Consider the following 22,490-nt stretch of genomic DNA (forward strand, 5'->3'; position numbering starts at 1 on the left):
TCCTCACTCTTACATCATCAGTGTCTGATCTCACTGATGCTCTTGTAGCTGAATGAACACAAATCCACACAGACACCAGCAAACATCTGGCTGTACAGTGAAGCTAAATGTTCCTCATAAATAGTCCAGTAAATCTGTTCTTAAAGGCCCTGATGGAAGCCTGCAGACCTTCAGATGACACTTGTATGGAAAACTGATCCAGGTTTTTGGAAAACTGTCTACCTAATAAAGGGGATGTCTTTTTATTAGCAAATCAATAGCAGTGAGAGTGTTACCTGAGTGAAGGAGTGAGAGTCTGTTTCACACGTCTGCTTCTTCAGACTGAGCAGCTTCTCCTCAAGCTCCTTCTTTTCCTGCTGAGCATGCAGCAGTCTAGACAAGACAAGCAGACGATTTAAGATCACACACACACACACACACACACACACACACACACACACACACACACACACACACACACACACACATCAAGTTAGTTCTGATAAACTGAACTTTCTGCACCTTCACATAATCAATCAATCAAATAAAGATCATGTCTGCACTGGATAAATTACAGGCCATGAAATCGCTGATACTTGTTTAACAAATTCACCTCTTTATAGATATTTAAATACATGAATATGTTTTAATGTGAATACGGAGTTCCTTTAAAAGGAATACAGGGAAGTTTTCAGTAGCATCACTACAGATCTGTTGAAGTCATCAGTTGAACAAGTATTCACCTTTACATGGCCTAAATAAAGTCAAAATCATCCATTAAATATTCATGCATACGTACACACACACTCACACACATACACACACACGCACTCACACACACGCACTCACACATACGCACGCACTCACACACACACACTCACACACACGCACTCACACACACATACATCTGCGACATATGTAGTAAGTGACCATCATGTTAGAAAACAGCTGATAGAAATATTGATTGATGTGGTTAGTTCAATTTAATATCCCTTGATTTCATCCATGACATGATTCTTATTGCTGACTTATTAGGATTTGTTTGCTTTTGCTCATGTATCAGTACTTTCACAGAAGTAGCAATTTCTTAAAGGGTCAGATTTTAAACTTTCAAGCCCAAGGATGTATTATGAGTTACAGTTGTTCTTTTTGGTTAAAGAAGCAATACACAACATTTCAGGTAACGCTTTACATTAAGGTTTCTTTATTATTTACTGCATTAGCTGACATTAACATCAGATGTAATCTTCTCCATTTATAAACCATTACTAGTACATAAACACTGAGGTTTCTCTAAATGTAAACCAAAAATAAACAAATAAAATGAGAGCATGTTAAATCATGCAGATACTCATTGGACTTGTTTGTAAAAGCTGAACAAATACAAATTAAGATATTTATTCAAAATTATTATTGTAAATGTTTTACTTGTGAATGGTGTAAACTGCTCATGTATGTCTCTTATTTAATTTAATTTAATTATATATATAAAAAACAAGTTTAGTGTTTGTTAATGTTCACTAATGCAGTACATAATCTTTGTTAAAAGGAACTTAACATAAAGCATTATTTTAATCAGGATAATTACAAAATAATAATAATAATAATAATAATAATAATAATAATAATAATAATAATAATAATAATAATAATAATGCCCAGAATTGATTTTCTAAGTCAAAATACACATTATGGAAATGTTACATATTGCTCCTTTAAGTGGGTCTGAGGCCCCTCTGTAACTCTTAAAATCTCTCACGTTTGAAACAAGCTGCGCTGCCTGCATCTGGCAAACAGAAACCAGAGGTGAAGTCATTCATAAGAAAAAGAACACACACAAAAAAAACAACACAAAAACAAAGCATTAAAGCATTAAAGTTCAGAGTAATTGTATCTTCTCTATTGAGTTGAATAAATTTATCACAGCAGGTTGAATATAATTGAACCTATAAACTGACGACATTCCTTAAGGGATTTTAACTGAAGACTGCTGGCTTGTGTATGAGGGGAAAAATAAAGGGAGTACATTTTCCTTTAATATCCTCCCACACATGACTGACAGGCTGATGAGAAGAATCTGATTATAAATATTAATTCGTCTCTTTTTGTTTAAACTCTTTATCCTTTCAGACGATGGGACGTTGTTTTCTCAGGTTCTCAGAGCCCAACCCATCGGCATGTTTACATCTGATAACTTATGTGTAAAAAACTGGGACTCCTTTGATAAATATTAGGTTGAACTTTGGGAACACTGTGGCTGCCGGATCTAATCACCAGGTATGAACATGAACACTGTAACCATAACAACAAAGCCACGAAATATAACAAGATGCAAATAAATTCTCTACATTTACACTAACAATGGTGAGGATGCAGCCCTACTGAGAGAGAGTTTGGAGAAAGAAGAGAAACATTCGTCAGCTAGACAGCTGTTAGACACTTGAAACTCTCAGAATTAGATCATTAAGCTCCTTATTCACTAAGAACAAAAACTACCAGTGTGTAAGTGCTTCCTGTAGAACGCAGGAGGAAATTCTCCACTTAGAAACATGTCAGCAATCTAAAGTACATAATAAACATTAAGCTGAAGATTAAGCATTAAGCGAACTGACTCTGATGTTTTCCCTGTGCAAAAGTCTCGGGAACTTAAAGGCAAAATAATTCAAAAATTTGTCTCTAAACATAAAAATACTATACTATAAAAAAGTTGTCTTAAAGTCTTAGGGATGCCAAATTTTTCTCAACATATTAGATATTTCATGTACTCTGCTTTAGTATGTTAATAAAAAAAGCTAATAATAATAACAATAATAATAATAATAAAAACACTTTGATGAGACCTACAGACATTTTCCTAAAAATACTCTCATATTAAAGTTAAATTAAATTAAAATGAACAAAGAGTGAAGAGTTTCCTCGCTGACAAAATGGACAAGAAAATAAAGGAATCGTGTCTGAATGTTAGTGCAATAGTTGTGCTCACTCCTGTTGGACGGAGGTCATCTGCTCTTTCCAGTGCTCGCTTTGCTCCCTGTAACCGTCCAGCTCCTCTTCCAGAGCCACAATCGAGGCGTTGACTTTTTGCCGCTCTTCCTCGATCTCCTGCTGTGACTATGAGAGATGTGTGTGGTTTTAAAACAGGATCTTTAAATATAACAGAGGAATGAATAATCCACATTAATATATAATAAACTGTAGGAACATCTATAGTCATCCCCAAATGGGAAACTATTGATCAATTAAATAATCAGTGGTAATTTACGGTCTCTCACTTCTACTGTACAGACAGACATAATCTCGAATCCCCATGGAACAATTAAATAAATTCAGTAGTTTATAGTTTAAATTTGTAAATTCAATTCATGGTTTATTAAATCAATTCAATATCCACAGGATCTATTAACACGGGCATGAGACAGAAAGTGCACCACAGTGTTTGTAACTCATCGTTTCTAAACTCTGACTATGAAGAAAAAACAAAACAAAAGCCCCCAAAACTTAGAAACACAGGACCTTGGGATGGTTTCCATCAAGCCTGAATTCAGCAAGTAACATGGTCAACATGTTGGCTCATGGCATGCAGAGTAATGACAGCAGCAATTCCTACCTTACATGAGTTTTACTAATTTGAGGTCATTACAGTTAGCTCACTCGCTCATTTGTTAACAAAAGACCCGCCCCCACATCGGCTACTCAGACCACATCCCTGTTTTGCTAATTCCAGCATACAGGCCGCTCATCAGACGCTCTAAACTGGTTCTAAAGCAGGTGAAAACCTGGTCAGAAGGACCCACCTCTGCTCTTCAGGGCTGTTTTGAGTGCACTGACCAGTGACCAGTTACCTCGGCAAGTGCATTTATGATGTGACTGTCTCCAAGACCATCACCACACACTCTAACCAGAAGATGACTGCAAAGTTGCGTGCACTGCTGAAGTCTGGATTATTAGACTTCAGAGCAGAGGACAGAACGGCCTTAAGAACAGGAACAGAACTTAATGCCCAGAGAATCCACAGCCACGTCCAGGACAGTAGAGACACCCGATGCATGTGGCAAGGTGATCACGAACTACGTGACAACTTCGCCTGAATGTGATAGCTTCACCTCCCTCCCAGATAGACGCCTATGCTCGGTTTGAGGTGCAGAACAATGTAGCAGTAAGGAAGAACATCCCTCCCTCCAACGTTTACATTTATGTTTACAGCATTTGTCATTACAATTTTCTTGTGAGGGGAACCCTACGCAGAGTTAACCCAAGAAGTCTGCTGGACCAGACAGGGAATGTGCAGAACAGGTAGCGGATGTCTTCACTGACACCGTCAACATTTCCCTGAGTAGTGCCATTGTTCCTACGTGCCTGTGCTAAAGAAGTCTACAGTGTCCTGCCACAATGTCTATCGTCCCGTCGCACTCACACCCATCATGATGAAGTGCTTCGAGAGGCTCGTCCTGAGGCACATCAAGACTCAACTACCACCTTTACTGGAACCCCTGCAAGTTTGCCATTGCCATGACACTTTATCTGGCCCTCACCCACCTGGACAATAAAGACACTTATGTACGAAATGCTGTACACAGACTTCAGTTAAGCATTCAGCACAATCATCCCTCAGCACCTGACTGAGAGGTTGAGCCGGCTGGGCCTGAACACTGAATCCATCTGCAACTGGATCCTGGACTTCCTGTCTGGGAAACCTCAGTCAGTCTGATAAAACCAAAGAGATCGTTGACTTTAGGAGAGCACAGAGCGACCACTCCACAGTCTTACAGTTCCTAAAGTTTGGTCTTCTGAACATTAGATCACTTACACCCAAAGCACTTTTTGTAAATGAAATGATCTCAGAAAATACCCTTACTGCACTCTGCCTTACTGAAACTTGGCTTAAACAAAATTTTAGACCGATTACATCTAAATGAGTCTACCCTGTCAGGATATATCTTTAAGCATGAGCCTCCTCTCACTGGTCACGAGTTGATGTCGCCACTATCTTTAGCAATTTTCTTACTGTTACTCAGAGAACAGGATCCAGATTTAAATCCTTTAAATTGCTTGTTCTGAAATGTCACACTCTAGTCTACGTTTTCTACACTTTCGCTCGAGGTTACGGGTTGCTCTTTTGAAGGTGTGAATCTCTGTTATTAAGACCCTACAGTAGATAGTGAGAACAGCTGAGAAGATCATTGGAGTCTCTCTTCTCCCTCTCTCTACCCCACACACCCCTCAAACACACTCTTTACTCTCCTGCCTTCTGGTTTTATTTCACGGAGTACTGCATCATCTATACACTCCCTGACAAAAGTCTTGTCGCCTATCCAAGTTGTAGGAACAACAAATAATAACTTGACTTCTAGTTGATCATTTGGAATCAGAAGTGGCTTATATGAAAGACAAAGGCCTCTATATTGCACTTATTTTACCAAAATAAAATGTTATCATGCCTTGATTTTTAATTATTTAATTAGGACAGAAAGGTCAGACTTTGCTTAGAAAAAAGTCTTGTCACATCTTTAAAGGATTCAACCAATCACAGATTAGAGAGTCACCTGTGAGAAATACTGTGATTAACACATACCCAGGTGTGTATACTGTAAGAAGAACCCCAGCACACCCAAACTTCATTTGAAATGCATCCTGACCTCTGACAGCATGTCAAAGATTCAACCACAGACCAAAGTGCTGATCACCAAGAGCCTAAAGACCAAGTCTCCTGCTGAGGTGGCAGACATCTTTAATGTATCTAAGCATCAAGTGGAGAGAATAAGAAAAAGATTTGAAGAAATCGGTGAAGTTGATGACAGTCCCGGGTCATATAGACCCTGTAAGACAACTGTTCGAGAAGACCGTTTGTTGGTTCGACAGTCCAGGGCCAGCCCTTTTTCACCTGCAGCAAAGCTACATAACAACTGGTCACCAGAAACCCCTGAATCTACAAGAACAGTTTGTCGAATTCTCTCAAGCAGTGGTCTCAATGGTCGAATTAGTGCTCAGAAACCAGCATTAAACAGAAGACAACTAAAAAATTGTGTTGCATTTGCCAAGGCCCACAGCTTGCAGGAAGGATAGACTATGGAAAAGTGGCAGAAGGCTGATTTTTCCGATGAATCGTCTATTGAACTGCATTCCAATTGTCGCAAATACTGCAGAAGACCTATTGGAACCCGCATGGACCCAAGATTCACACAGAAAACAGTCAATTTCGGTGGAGGAAAAATCATGGTTTGGGGTTACATTCAGTATGGGGGCATACAAGAGATCTGCAGAGTACATGGCAACATCAACAGCCTGAGGTATCAAGACATTCTTGCTGCCCATTACATTCCAAACCACAGGAGAGGGAAAATTCTTCAGCAGGATGGCGCTCCTTCTCATACTTCAGCCTCCACATCAAAGTTCCTGAAAGCAAACAAGGTCAAGGTGCTCCAGGATTGGCCAGCTCAGTCACCAGACATGAACATTATTGAGCATGTCTGGGGTAAGATGAAGGAGGAGGCATTGAAGATGAAAGGAAAGAATCTTGATGAACTCTGGGAGTCCTGCAAGAATGCTTTCTTTGCCATTCCAGGTGACTTTATTAATAAGTTATTTGAGTCATTGCTGAGACGTATGGATGCAGTCCTCCAAGCTCATGGGAGTCATACACAATATTAATTCTTTTTCCACTGCACCATGACTTTATGTTCTGTACTGTACATTATTTATGTTAAGTGACAAGACTTTTGTCTAAGCAAAGTCTGACCTTTCTGTCCTAATTAAATAATTAAAAACCAAGGCATGATAAGATTTTATTTGGGTAAAATAAGTGTAATCTAGAGTAGAGGGTGACACGGGAGCGGATTTTCAAACCTCTCCCGTCCCACTCCCAAAAAAAATTCCCGTCCCATCCCAGTCCCGCAAAAAAAAACTGGGGGAAATCCCATCCCGTCCCAATCCCAGAAGAATGACTTCCCATTCCCTCCCACTCCCGTGTTTTTGTTTTTTTTTTCTTTTTTTTATTCATTTAACCAGCCATACCAAAGCAAACAGATTATATTTTTATTCATATCAAAGGTATATTTGTGTATTCCTGGTCCCGCCCACTCCCGCTGACATTTTTTCCTGTCCCGTTCCAGTCACTTGATTAATAGTGATTTTGTTTCCCACCCGCGGGAATCCCGAAAAAATATCAGCCTCTAATCTAGAGGCCTTTGCCTTTCATATAAGCCACTTCTGATTCCAAATGATCAACTAGAAGTCAAGTTATTATTTGTTGTTTCTACAACTTGGATAGGCGACAAGACTTGTCCTGGAGTGTATATGGTTAAAATGACAACACACACACACACACACACACACACACACACCCACACATCCATATATCTAGGCACACACACACTTTCACAGTAAGACACACACAGACACACACACAATGTCACAGTCAAACACACACATAATGTCACAGTCAAACACACACATACTCCTCAGGTTCAGGCACACACTCACACACACACACATGCTCCCACACATGCTCCCACAGTCAGACACGCACACACACCTCTGATACATGCTCCATGCTTTTTTGAAGTGCCGCCATATTTTGGCTGTAATGTTCTCGGAGTGCCTCCATCTCCCTGTCATGTGCTGCCACCTCGTCCTTTAGTGCCCCCTTCAGAGCAGTGAGCTCCCTCTCTCTCATGTGCAGCGTCTCCTCCTGCTTCTGCCTCAGCATCTCCACCTCAGCCAGCTCAGTCTGAAGCGTCAGTAGGTCCTGATGAGACATCAGCAAAATGAATAGCTGAGTTGTTCAGCTCTGTTTGAGCTACATGTGATTAGATACATATACTGTTTATTGTGTCTGGGGTCTGTGATATAAATATTCATATATAATGTAGACTCAACTATTAAACACAGTGAATTAAATCATGTGGAAGTGTTAAATTCGCTTCTAGGAAAACAAATAAAAATCTGGGTACAACCTGGTTGCAAAAAGACTCAATATACATACATACATACATCCATCCCTCCATCCATCTATCCATCCATCCATCCTAGTCAAGAGTCAAGAAGTCAAGAAGCTTTTATTGTCATTTCATCCATATATAGCTGTTGCAGTACACAGTGAAATGAGACAACGTTTCTCCAGGATCATGGTGCTACATAGAAAGCATGGTGCTACATACGCACTTCCATGCATCTAACCATCCATCCCTCCAACCATCTGTACAACCATCCGTTCAACCATCTGTCCACCCATCCGTCCATGCATCCATCCATCCCTCCATCCATCTGTCCTCCCGTCCATCCATCCCATCCGTCCATCCATCTAACCATCCATCCCGCCAACCATCCTGTCCATCCATCCCTCCATCCATCCATCTAACCATCCATCTAACCAATCCATCCCTGGACCAGTTCCTGTGGGTGCTGCCAACTGAGGAGCAAAAAGCCATCAAATTGAAAGGGCCGGTTAATTCTAAAAAGTTCCTAAATGCCCTTGAATGCACCACAGCCACCCTAGAGATTGGCTGCGATGCCTGGTGGGACTTCCGGCCTAGCCCCCGCCACCCCAGCCCCAACCGCAACAGGCATTTGAGCTAGGAGAGCCACTCCGTCCCAGGACCAACCGACAAGCCCATGCGAACTGAGCCGGAGCTCACACTGCCACCTCGGGGCCACAAACTGGCTCACCGGATGTGGGTTCCACTCCGCCGCCCCACATAAACACCCCCCAGCCCACACACACATGTGCACACACACACAAGCACACACAGTCACAAACACACAGAGGCACTGATACACAGACGCACGCACACAGGCATGCACACAGGCACAGACAATTCACAGAAACTGTTTATGATTTCAACATCAACATCATGGCACTAAAAGAGCTGCTGCCCAACCAGAAGCCGTAAACTCATACTGAATCAATTTTAGCATACTAGATGTTTAGAAAAATATTCCCTGTGTGTGGAGGATGTGTATACCATGTGCAGCGAGTGTGTGTGAGGTGCGCTCTCCGCCACTCTCCTCAGCTCCTCCTGTAGCTGAGCCAGCTGATCCTCTTGTTGATGACATCGAGAATCCAACCGCTCCTTCTCCAAGTGCAGCTCCACAAAGCTGAACACAACAACAACACAACAATGTTCATCCTCAGACAATAAAACACAACACAGCACTAAACACAGAAACATTGACACACAAACTGACACACACACTAGCAACAGACACACACACACACACTGACAACAGACAGACACACAGACAGACACACAGACACACACTGACACACAGACACACAGATACCCACACACTGACACACTCAAATACACACAGACACACACACTAGCAACAGACACACACACACTGAAAACAGACAAACACACACACACTGACAACAGACACACACAGACACACACTGACACACAGATACACACACAGATGCACACACTGACAACAGACACACAGACACCCACACACTGACACACTCAAATACACACACTAACACACACAGATACACACACTGACACACTCAAAGACACACAGACACACACACACTGACAATACACACACAGACACACACAGACACACAGATACACACACACAGATGCACACACGGACAACAGACACACAGACACCCACACACTGAAACACTCAAATACACACACTGACACACTCAAATACACACACAGAGACACACACACACATACACACACAAATACGCACTGGCACACTCACACAAATACACACTGACACTCTCTCTCTTTACCGGTCCTGAGCATGCTGCAGTTCTCTCTTGGTCTGATCAAGCTGCTCTTGTAAGCAGCTGTTTGGTGCCTCGTTCTCCTCCTGTACAACATATAAACAATTAGACCCATCAACAGATTTAACAGAAAACAAACCACTGACACACACACACACAAACACACACAAACATTTTTATCATGTTGGCTTCATTATTCTTCGTAGACATTTTTTTCTAAATGCTCCTCCTAGAGATTTCAAGCTACATGCACCAAATTTGGCCAAATTGTTCATCCTGGTCTGATGTTATATACACGCAATATATCCAAACACTCGCTATCTAGTCATCATCATCATCATCATCATCGTCACAGACAGTTATCTTCATCTGAGTGACAACACATGAGTCATTATCATCATGGACTTCAGGATGGCCCCCATCCAGATCAACGAGTTGCCAGTTGGATGTTTCTCCAGCTGGTCGGTTCCTGGGAATCTGTCTCAGAGAACCTGTCATGGAACACCAACACCTCCAGCCTGGTCAAGAAAGCTCACCAGTGCCTGTTCTTCCTGATTCGCTTCAGGAGCCTCTGGACAAAAACCAGTAGACTGAGGAAGAGCTATGTCAACAGCTCAATATTAATATTAATATAATGTCAATATTATGTCAATAACACCTTTATATTTGGCAATATATATTATATGACACTGTATATTTCATGTCTATAGCACCCAGTCTGTATATATTGTATATCCATACCTGTATATCCATAGTATATTCTCCTGTATATTATCCTGTTCATACTGTAAATACTGTACTGTACTGTAAATATCTTGCACTTGCTGCTCATTGCAGTTCTGGTTAGATGCCAAACTGCATTTCGTTGCCTTGTACTTGTACGTGTTTAACGACAATAAAGTAGAATCTAATCTAATCTAATCATCATCAACAACGTCATCACAGTTATCTTCATCTGAGTGACACCACAGAGAGTAAAAAGTTCATCATCTGTAGGGTTTCAGGGGAGACAGCTGGTGGAAATGACAACACCTGGTGGGCACCTCAGTCATGGTCGGCACCCGAGACTCAAACCCACAACCTTAGGGTTAGGAGTCAAATTCTCTAACCATTAGGCCACGGTAGAGTAGAACGGTAGAGTAGTCAAGGAAAATGGATCAAATATATAAAACTGATTTTCATTCAAATAAAATGTTAAGCTCATTTTAACAGCTAAAATGGGATCAAATGTAGCCCAGAAAGATTAGTATGTATGGTATAATCAAATATATTACTGCAAACTGTCTCCAAAAATAGCTGAACAAACAGCAATATAAAATATTCAAACAAAACAAAGTAAATATGGAAAAACCAGCCTTTGCTCTAAGAGAAGAAATGCACCTGGTTTTGAACATGAAGATTATCTTCCTACAATAAAGCCACACCTTCAGTAAAGATTGGGCCAAGAGAAAAGTGACTACAGGTAACGGTGAACTCTGACGACCGAGTGGTGCTTATTTCTTATTCACAGCTTTGTGGTGTGGACATCACGTGCTTTGGCTGTTGCCACGGGAAACAGCATCTTATAAAGCCCTTGTGTACAGATAAAAGCCGTCGCATTTATAAAACTGTCCTGTCTGATGGTTAGATGCAGGATCACACAGAAACCAAATCTAATACTTCCTACTCACTCCACAGGTCATCATAATGCTGCTGCAGTAATAATGTTTACACAATATACCTCAAATTAACACTCTAACACCTGTTAGTAATGTTAACTAACAAATAATATCATATTAATGATATTTAATTTATTCACAGTAATGATTCAAATTCAATTGTGAGTTGACAAGAAGTCATATATTCAGAAACTTCCCCATATTAAGAAAACACTTGCTTTTAAATAAAAGTAAAAATAATTATAGATTTTTTTAATTCTAGATTAGCGTGAATACGTACATATATTAACATCTTAACAGATCGACGGTCCTGTTTTCACATAGATGTTCTCTTATTCACAGTCTCCTCACACTGATGTCTTATGATATATATATATATATATGTATGTATGTATGTATATATGTATGTATGTATGTATATATATATATATATATATATATATATATATATATATATGTATGTATGTATGTATATATATATCTTAAATATCTGCTGCCTAGGCTCACAACAGAGCTTTACTCCAGCTGAACAAACCCTGAGTATTAAGTGACTAGAAAATAGAGTCTGGTTTCAGAGTCATGAATACTGTAACACAGGGAACTGTGAGACACCCGACACTGAAAGGGAACCTCCCATCAAGAGTATTAGCTTCTGGCCTTCATCAATTATTAATGCATCACAGACATGTGTGACTCTAATCAGATGTCTTCATTAAAACAACGGTTGCCAAGAGACCAAAGGAAGATGTTTCACATACAGGTGGATTTACACAAACACTGAACTACAATGCTCAAGTACACACACACACAGACACACACACAGACACACTCACACACAGACACACACACAGACATACACACAGCAGCACTGTTCCAGGAAATGCAAATGGTTCTGGTGAAGGTGAACATTCTCACCTTCATCCCTCTGTACAGCTCATGAATGACATTCGCTTTTCGTCTCAGTGATGTCTCGCTCTCGACAGACCTGATGTAGTAAAACAAACCCACAAAAAAAACAAAACAAATGATGTATCAGTTAAATATAGACTAGCAGGTAAATTCTTCATTTTGTTTGTGCAGTATCCACATCTACAGCCCTTTACAGGACCCAGGATAGAGGGCTGAAATTTCACGTTAGTGTTTTGTTCAGAATTCATTTTTATTTCTAATTATAATTACTATTTTTTCTCTTTTGAGTTAAAATCATTTTTTGAGACATTAAAGAAAAACATAATTTAACACATTATTTTCCTCCCTGTATATATTTACATTTTTAAGGCATTTGGCAGATGTCCTTATTCAGATCAAATTATTCATCTCATTTATACTGAGCAGTTCGATGTTAAGGGCCTTGCTCAAGGGCCCAGCAACAGTAGCTTGGTGGTTCTTGGATTTAAACTTAACTCTCCAATCAGTTTCCCAGCATATTTTGTTTATATTAAAATATGTTGATTGAAATTCTATGATGGTTTGGTCTGATTGCCCAGACCTACCTGGTAAATCTACCATTTTAATGTAAAGGATGTTTACCCTTCTCTGAGCACTTCGTAGATTGCCTGTTTTTCTTGAGCTTCACCTCTATTAATGGAATCAGTACTTTGACTTTGGCAGCTCAGAATTTCAGGAGTTACCTAAAAGAAAGGTAGGATTTAAGAATTAAACACAGAAGAATAGCATCATGACATGGCAGAAAATAAACAGCATATCAGAACTTTATCTTTACTCGGTTACAGCTATTAACTGGCTGATGTTAATTTCTCAAGAGGTTTTATATTTATGTTTATGTTTAGATTTGTAAACGCTGGTATTGTGGAATATACATAATAACTGTCTTAAGAATTTAAACAATGTTCAATGAATTTCTAACATTTTCTGTATGGGTGTTATGCAGGTTTGTCGCTTTTTTCATGAATTTAAATCACATTAGCAGAATTTGCTTATCAGCGCTAGTTTAATGTCTGCTAAAGGAAGAGAAAGGTCATCCCATGGACCATGTGACACCTGTTGATAATGATGGCATGAGACTTCCTTCTACATATCTTCATAAATGCTTACCTGTTTCTGTAATAGAGCAGGTGGCACTTCATTTGCAACAAACATCCTTGGAGTTTTATTTACGGTAGGTGCCTTTGAGGCAGGAACAGCTGGCACCTTTGCTATGGTAGGAGAGCTCTGGCCAAGACTGTTGTATTTTGTAGGTTTGGGTGATGTAAGACTGGAGACTGATGTGGAGTTTACTGCAGGAGCATAGGGATTTATGGTTTGTGAGGCAGGAGGCTCTTCTTCCTTGTCATCGCGAGCATCCAAGCTGTGAGAACGCTTTCGCTCATCGAACTGCAGAGATGCTCGAGCTTTAGAGCGACCTCTGAATCGGCTTGGCATGGTAGAGGTGGCACTGCTGTTAAATTTACTGATAAGTTTATTAATGGGTGCTAAAGATTTTGTGTCAATGGCTTCCACCAGCTCTTCCCCAGCCGTACTTGTCCCATTTACAGTTCCACCAATTCCATTCTGCCGCACTGGTCTAAGACCAGCTTCATTCAGCTCTTTGAGGTCTTTCTTCTCAGAGTCCTTGAATGAAGGAGCAGATCCAGATTTTTCTGTAGTCCCTCTTTCTCCATCACCCTGACTTCCTGCTTGCCCATCACCTGGTGGCCTCTTCAAAGGGCTCCCAAATTTGACTGTCTCTTGCTCTGGCGAACCTGGTGGCCCAAGTGCACTGTATGGGACTTTAGGAGTCTGTGCAATATCATGTGGTCTTGAAGAAAGGCTGTTGAATGGGGACGAATGTCCAAGAATCGGGGTCTGTGGCTGGGTCTTGAGCTGCACTCCATATGAGTCACCCTTCTCTCCATCCTTTAGCACCACATAGGGCTGTCCAGAAATGCCCTGAACCCTTACTGCAACCCCATATGAAGAGGATGGAGAAGTCCCACTTCCACCAGCAGCTCCGGCCCCTCCAACACCACGACTTCTCTCAGCATAGCCTCCACCCATGTCTTCTAGGTCTTTGATAAAGCGGATCTGAACACCATAGTCCACTGGAGTCTTTCGGTCTGCTGTGAGGGAATTCATTGTGACTCACTGTGAAAGCAAGGTTGAAAAATAATTAGTAATCTGTTTTGTGAGGCAGATCTTAGTAGCAAGAAGCAATGATTAACAGGTGCTGCAGGTGATCTCTGAAAGTAAATACAATAAATAATGCATGTAAATTATTACAAGCATTCTCTTCATCACAGCTTTACAGGCTTGGAGAAAGCCCACAATTAGAAACACTACAATTTTGAAGCAGGCGCAAACGTTTTGGGCCCTTTTATGCATGTGTGAATTTCTTAGTTAAGAAACTGTTAATAATTGTATCACTTTCTTTTCTGTTCTGCACAAAATACTTATGACCCAGTCGTAAATTTAACTAAACCCCTAACCCATCAAACATATTTTGGGTATTACTGTATTGAAAGCATGTAGTAAAAATATGAACTACACATTTTGGCCAAAAGTACACAGAGACTTGACCATTACAGTCATATGTGGTTCCTCCCACAAACTATTGACTCAAAGTCTGAAGACAATTTTACAAGAGCTCTCTGAATTCTGTAGCATTACAATTTCCCTTCACCGGAACTAATATGCCCAAATCTGTTCCAACATAAAGGGAGCTTCATGAAGACAAATGGTGTGAAGTGGAAAAAAAAGTGTCCTGCACACAACCAATGTAAATGCTGTAAATGTAATATACATACATGGTTGAATAATGAACAAACACCTTGTTTTAGACCACAATAAATTATTACTCTGGTGTAGGGCCTCTTTTTGTGGACAATACAACATTAATTTGTCCTGTCTTTGCCAGAGGGATTAAGAGCTTCCTTGGGGCTTCTCCACAATGTATCTCTCTCAGATGTGGGAAAGACAGTGAACATGGACTCAACAGAGAACAATACATAGCACCTACAGGTTGGCATTATTCAAATTGACAATTGGCAATGGCACCAGTGGCCAAAGGTTTGGCTACAATAGCCTGACCATAAATGTTGACCCTGTGGCACTTCTGAGGTATAGCTTTGGTAAAAACAATATAGCCAACATGCAAATTTAATTTTGAAGCGAGTAGTGCATCTGTGGTTTTTATGTAAGAATGTATATGTGGTGATAATAAAGGCTTCTATGCCCCAATTTAATTTCATTGCTGCATCGGTGGTCCACCACCAACTCCTTGGTTTCCTGTTGTTGAGCCGAAGGTATTGGTTGTTGCATCATTTTATGAAGCAACCAAACAAGATCTCTGCACTCCTCCTACTTATTGTCTGAGATACAGCCAACAAAGACACAGTCATCTAATAATTTCTGTCTGTGTCATGTTGTCAATGGTGACAATATAGTTAGTTTCCTGGTATGCACCACTGTCGCTTGTGATCAACTCTGACAAGCAGCCCTGCAGCCTTACATACTGTTGCCTGTTGGTACCTTACAAAACCCGGGTCTTCCTGCATGACAGAAAACTTTTCAGCCAGTCAGAGTAGAGAACATGATGCTTATAATGCGTTGTGGCCTCTAAAGATGTTTGTAATTTCTGTGAAGAAGGTAGATGATGGCATCCTTTAACCAGGTTCTGTTGCAGCTTCCCTTCATTTTTTGTTTTTACAGCAGTCTTTGGCCATCCTCAGCTCTCTCCTTAGCGCCTGCTGTATTCCTTTCCAAGCATGTTCAGTATCCCCTACATTGAAAGCTCTCTTCTTCCTGTTGAGCAGGGTTTAAATGATCCAAGTCTGATTGTTAGAGAAGCAGTGACACTTCTTAATAGGGACAGCAGTCTCCTTACAAAACCTGATATAATCAGTTACACACAAAACAGCGAAAACAGCCTCAAGTCAGTTTTCCTGAACCACTAAATCAGGGCCTGCTCTCAAAAGGCTAATTTCTCTTTGTTATATGTTGTCTCCTAACAACAGGCTTGTATGTGAGAATTAGCTGTATCAGACAGTGACCTGATGTGCCTGATGTGCACTACCACCTCCTTAATATTGTGGATACAGCATGTTCTTATCCCCTCGAGCATAGCAAGTTACACACTTGCTCAGGGTCAAGACCTTTATCTTCATTTCCTCTCAATCTTCTTGTCCCTGATAACTGTCCCAGCTCAAGCTCCTGACTACTATATCCTTAACCACACACTACAGACCTCCTTGCCTGACATGCAATAATCAACACTCACAATTCTGTTTAAATTCAGCAGTGATAATGTGTTTTATATGTTTATGTGAGTCAACATGCCAGAAAGACAAACTGGTCTGTCTCTTTGAATGTGAAAGAACAGACTCCTCTTGTGTGTATGTTGCAATAAATATTTAAAGGTGATTTTTAACAATCATCAACTTGTGTTTTTCAGATGCTGTAAAATATATTTTTTTATTCTTATTTTTCCACATATTCACTTCTCTTCTAAACTATGGCAACTTCTTACAGTAAATAATCTCTGTCCTGAACCTAAAATTACCAAAATCTTGCCCTGACTTGGAAACGCTCAGTATGACTACCTTCATAATAGATATAACAAAGGAGCCCTGATTACAGTATGCAAAGCCACACACAAAAGCTGAAAAACACACAAATTGCATTGCTTATAAAACTGTCAATGTGATGATTTTTAAAAGACATTCATTAAACATTAATGGAAGGAGTCTCAAGTGTCAGCGCTTTGTAATATTCATGGTGCTTTGTAAAGCTTCTCAGCACAGGAAAGTCTTCAGGTCTCTCCATAAAGAATCTACATTTAGTGGTGAGTATTTGCAGCACCATGCAGCAGGGCTGTGACAGCTTTTGTACGTCAGTGCACCAGCAGGGATTTACATAAAACACACCCCTCTGTGTAAATGCGCACTGAAAACAAAGCTACCCCTAATGTAGGGTTATAAAGTCAGAAGTCTCCGCTGTTTTTTTGAGAACTTGTTGAATTGTTAATTGATGCAAAGCAAAAATGTGTGCAGATGCACTTTAGGGATGAAACAAAGTGCTGTGTTTTCCCCTGATCAATTTTAATTATTGTGATTTTTGACATACTCAGTTAATTAGACATATAAAACTGTGACACTGATAAGCTTAACATTCATTCACTCATTCATTCATCTTCTACCGCTTATCCGAACTACCTCGGGTCACGGGCAGCCTGTGCCTATCTCAGGCGTCATTGGGCATCAAGGCAGGATACACCCTGGACGGAATGCCAAACCATCGCAGGGCACACACACACTCATTCACTCACGCAATCACACACTAGGGACAATTTTTCCAGAGATGCCAATCAACCTACCATGCATGTCTTTGGACCGGGGGATGAAACCAGAGTACCCGAATCGAACAACGACCCTGGAGGTGTGAGGCGAACGTGCTAACCACTAAGCCACCGTGCCCCCCTAAGCTTAACATTTATTACTAAATATCAGTGTTTATTGAATCTGTGAATTATCAGAACCATATTTTTATGTTCTGTCTGTGTTTGTTTCAGGGTTTTAAAAGTAGAATCTAAAATGAAAATATAAAAACAGCCGTATACACAGAGCAGGCGTAAGGCAGCGGGCCTGAGCACACAGAGCAGTATCCATAAGCATGGTCATTAAACATGTATTAAAAATGCACAATGTACAACACAAAGATATTTGTCATGATGTGAACAGCTGATAGCTTCAACAAGACAAAAAAAAAGATTTATAATCTTACTCTTTGGTGTCACCCAGATATGAGTGAGGTTCTCTTATGAGTTTGGGGTAGCGTCACCTCTGGCTTGCTCATTAAAGCTAAATATAAATTAAAATTAATATACTTGTATCCTGGATTTATATATTCCCGTAAAACTGCTTTGTGACAGTGGTCCATTGTTAAAGTCCTATAAAAATAAAGGTTACTTGTATTGACCTGAGCACATCGAGAACCGCTGTCCCATGTGAGAGACTTCAGGTCTGCGAGCACTGAGACATAAAAACTTCCTTCCCTCTTAATCCAGTGGCCAGTAGATTTAAATAAAGTTACACTATGTAAGTACCAGAACCAGGAACTATATTAAAAAAGTAGTTTATATTTCATTATTAATCTAATGATGTGTATGAATAAGAAGTATACAAGTGACACTGAAAATGCATTTACAGATTAGATGATGCAGGCAGACAGCAAAGGGAAGATTTAAAGCCTACATAAACACTTTGTGAGCATCTTAGCAGGCCAGTTATTCCTGATGTGTATTTTAGCAGACCTACTTTATCATGTGGAACACTAGTAATGTTCACAGGATTTTTTAGTGGGGTTCCAGTTCATCCCAAAAGTGTTCAGTGGTGTTGAGTCAGAGTCAGAGCTCAGTGCAGGACACTCGAGTTCTTCACTCCAACCTTCACATGTCTTCATGGAGCTCTGTGCTTTGTGTACAGGGACCTTGTCATGATGAAACAGGGTTCGAGTCTCTGAGCTCCGGTGAAGAGAAAATGTAAAGTTACAGCACAAAATAGTTTGGTGAAGAAGTACGTGTGTGTGATGTGAGATGTCCGACCGAGTATTAGCAGCTTACTGGCAGACACTTATTTGGTCAAGCTGATGTTGTGGGAATTAAACACTTTAATAAGCGACACCCAGGCTTCCCTTATTTTAAAAACTACCAGAATTCACTAAAAGACCTGATGTGTTTCACTAATCAGTAACCTCCTGGATATTAATAAGTAACTAACCGTTATGGAGGACTGGGTTACACTGTAATACACAGCACCTCTGTGAGGCCCAACTGCTGATCAGCCATTGTCATGTGCACATAGTCAAAATTCCACACATTCTCACTATACACATTCTGCACCACGTGAGTCGCCTCAACAAACACAAGAAACATCATTTCCCACGTCTCACTACTCAGAAGTCCTGCTACAGTATGTGGAATTACATTATATCATTATTTCCTTTTGTGAATTTGCTCACTGTCTCATATTCCTGGTGTATAGAAACATGTCACTAGTTCCTGTACATTTATTTATATGAAGCTTTGTAAACTTTTGGCCATGTGTTTTACTTCCTTACTAACATTTAAAACGAATCATCTGGCACTGCAACTTCGATCAGCTTTGACCTCACCTGACCCCGAAACCGCCATCTCATTGACAGAATGTGTCCAGACAGGAATATCTGGTCTCTATTCACACACACACACACACACACACACACACACACACACACACACACACACACACACACACACACACACACACACACACACACACACACACACACACACACACACACACACACACACATTTTTGTGATGTTCCTCTTGCCCTTTTATTTCCCTTCACTATTCTTGAGTATTTTGATTTTATTACTGTTTCATTTTCACATTCAAAGCCTTTCAGGCCAACTATTATAATGTGTTATGGCTGTGATGACATGGGACATTGACTCATATTGTTCGATAAAAGGTGCTGAATTCAATCCATCTGCATATCAAACAATTTATTCAAACTGCCTGTGTGATGCAGCAGACCGTTCTTCTGTTTTATATAAAACATCAATTTCATAACATGTAATAAACCTAAAAACGTCGTTAAACCCACACACTGTTTTTCAAAGAATGTACTAGCAGGTTACAGTAGCTTTGGTAAAAGAAAAACAAACCAACAAATAATTAAGAAATAAACAAACAAACAAACAAACAAACAAACAAACAAATGCTTATGGTTCGTAGCTGAGGATGAGATTCCCTTCAGAATTTGGTTCCTCACAAGGTTTCTTCCTCATATCACCTTGTTTATTAAAGACAGATGTTAGAGATAAATAGTAACTTAATTTAAACTTTACAGAATGATAAGGACAGAACAAAAACATTGTCTTAAAGCTCCTTTGAGACAATGGCAATTGTTAAATAATAAATTGTTATTAAATTAAATTAAATACAGTAGCTGAAACATTCCCCTAAATCTTTAAGATCTGGTGTAAAGGAGCACTTCAGCTTTAACTCAGCCTCTGTGTATCCAGTTTAAAGAAACCTCTTCAGACATTGTGAAGCTCATGTTTGATAGACAGAACAAAAGTTTACCAAACATCAGAACAGTTAATGGTCAGAGCTTCAGACCCTCACCAGTCACCCCAGTAAAAGCTCAGTGGTATTTCATTTGGTCATATTTTAATGCAGAGCTTTAATGATATATTGTCTGAATAAATCACACTAATGATATCATTATTTAGTTTTATTACCATTCTTTTCTAAGGTTAAACAACTTACATTAATCGAAAACTGAACTGTAAGGACGATATTCAGGTAATTCTTATTTCTCCAGAATGTCTCCAACTCCACTACAGTCTGTATTTAGAATTTCATATACACCACTGACAGATGAATCGATCTCAGCTGTAGACTCACCACTCTCAGATCACAGCATTCTTGCTCTCATCTACATCAACTTAAAGAAAGTTTTAACTTTTACCAAAATGAAAAGTATTGGCACCCTTAGGTGGTCATGTGCACGGTCATCTCATCTGATCTGAGCTGACATTAAAATAATTGGAAGAAACTTTCATTTCTAAAATGTAACTTAACCTCAAAACACTGGGTGTGAATGAGCACAACAATGATGAAATGTTCAGATAATATTCACATAATTTAGTCATCTGTATTATGAACGTACTGTAGATCGCTAGAGTGAAGAGGAAATGAGTGAAAATATCTGAGCCAAAGAAACTTCCACTAATAAACCATTTGACCTGTGACACACTCTGTACAGTACTACAGAAGTACTATTATTCTCTCTCTCTCTCTCTCTGTCTCTCTCTCTCTCTCTCTCTCTCTCTCTCTCTCACTCTCTCTCTCTCCCTCCCCCTCTCTCACACATTCTCCAAACATTAATTGCCTTACACTAATCCAGCAGGTTGGTGAGTATCAGTCAACCCAACATTAGGGCTGGAGCATGAGCCGTGACCAACACGGAAACTCAGACTGAAACCTGTAAAAGTTAAATCTGTCTGTCGTCCCACTTGCTGAAAGTTCATCACACTGCTTCACTTCACACTTCTCCTTATTACTGCTGTAATCGTGGATGATCTTTATCTGTATAATGTACAGAAAGTGTGCATTCTGTACGTGTGCACCTCAGTGCATACGCATAAATAACCAGATCAGATTAGACACTTAAATGTACATAACTGAATGAAAGTAGCTTAGTAATTAGTAATAGTAATTAACCTTCTTCTTATTAACAGGCAGAACGTGATGTGGTGCAGTCAGTGTGAATGTAAGCAGGTTTCAGTGACTGGACTCTGCAGCTGATACCTGTGACAGGTGGTCAGTGTCACTTCATTAATAGCAGCTTTCTCATTTATTTGTTAATTCAATACAACACTGGAGTAAATGAGATCAGTGCAGGAGCCACCTGTTGAGGTCATGTATCCATGTTTAAAAAGATTTGGTTATAGGCTGTGTCTCCTGACTATGTAGGAAACAAAGGGAGAGTGAGTGAGTGAGAGAGTAAGAGAGAGAGAGAGAGAGAGAGAGAGAGAGAGAGCGAGAGAGAGAGTGAGTGAGTGAGTGAGTGAGTGAGTGAGAGAGAGAGAGAGAGAGAGAGAGAGAGAGAGAGAGAAATTCCCCATGCTATTAGAAAACAAGAAACAGAAACAGAAGCAACCTGGAAATAGCAGGTGATCTCTCATCTCATCTCATCGTATCTCACACAGACACTGACAGAACAAAGCCCAACAATGAGATGAAACTGTGCTTAAACTAAAGCCCAACACTGAGATGAGACTGAGGTTAAACTAAAGCCCAACACTGAGATGAGACTGACGTTAAACTAAAGCCCAACACTGAGATGAAACTGAGGTTAAACTAAAGCCCAACACTGAGATGAGACTGACGTTAAACTAAAGCCCAACACTGAGATTACACTGAGGTTAAACCCCAGCTGTCACACAGTAAATCGAGGTTAAACCCCAGCTGTCACACAGTAAACTGAGGTTAAACCCCAGCTGTCACACAGTAAACTGAGGTTAAACCCCAGATTTCACACAGTAAACTGAGGTTAAACCCCAGCTGTCACACAGTAAATCGAGGTTAAACCCCAGCTGTCACACAGTAAACTGAGGTTAAACCCCAGCTG

At 40.1% G+C, this 22,490-nt stretch overlaps 1 protein-coding gene across 4 annotated transcripts in view; it reads right to left on the reverse strand.

The window, feature by feature from the left end:
• Positions 1-22,490, reverse strand: part of cgnb (cingulin b) — a 33,839-nt gene that overhangs the window by 10,586 nt on the left and 763 nt on the right. For 2 of the 4 annotated variants that reach the window (XM_060865901.1, XM_060865900.1), the window contains exons 2-10: positions 13,429-14,457; positions 12,904-13,004; positions 12,289-12,358; positions 9,722-9,801; positions 8,940-9,072; positions 7,511-7,723; positions 2,963-3,090; positions 1,739-1,765; positions 276-372 (exon numbers count right to left, since the gene is read on the reverse strand). In XM_060865901.1, coding sequence (XP_060721884.1) covers positions 276-372; positions 1,739-1,765; positions 2,963-3,090; positions 7,511-7,723; positions 8,940-9,072; positions 9,722-9,801; positions 12,289-12,358; positions 12,904-13,004; positions 13,429-14,448 — 1,869 coding nt within the window. In that variant the 5' untranslated portion in view covers positions 14,449-14,457. The remainder of the gene's footprint in view (positions 1-275; positions 373-1,738; positions 1,766-2,962; positions 3,091-7,510; positions 7,724-8,939; positions 9,073-9,721; positions 9,802-12,288; positions 12,359-12,903; positions 13,005-13,428; positions 14,458-22,490) is intronic. The other 2 variants (XM_060865903.1, XM_060865902.1) reach the window with 1 other exon arrangement.

This window comes from Tachysurus vachellii, chromosome 3 (genome assembly GCF_030014155.1).
Source record: "Tachysurus vachellii isolate PV-2020 chromosome 3, HZAU_Pvac_v1, whole genome shotgun sequence".
NCBI lineage: Eukaryota > Metazoa > Chordata > Actinopteri > Siluriformes > Bagridae > Tachysurus > Tachysurus vachellii.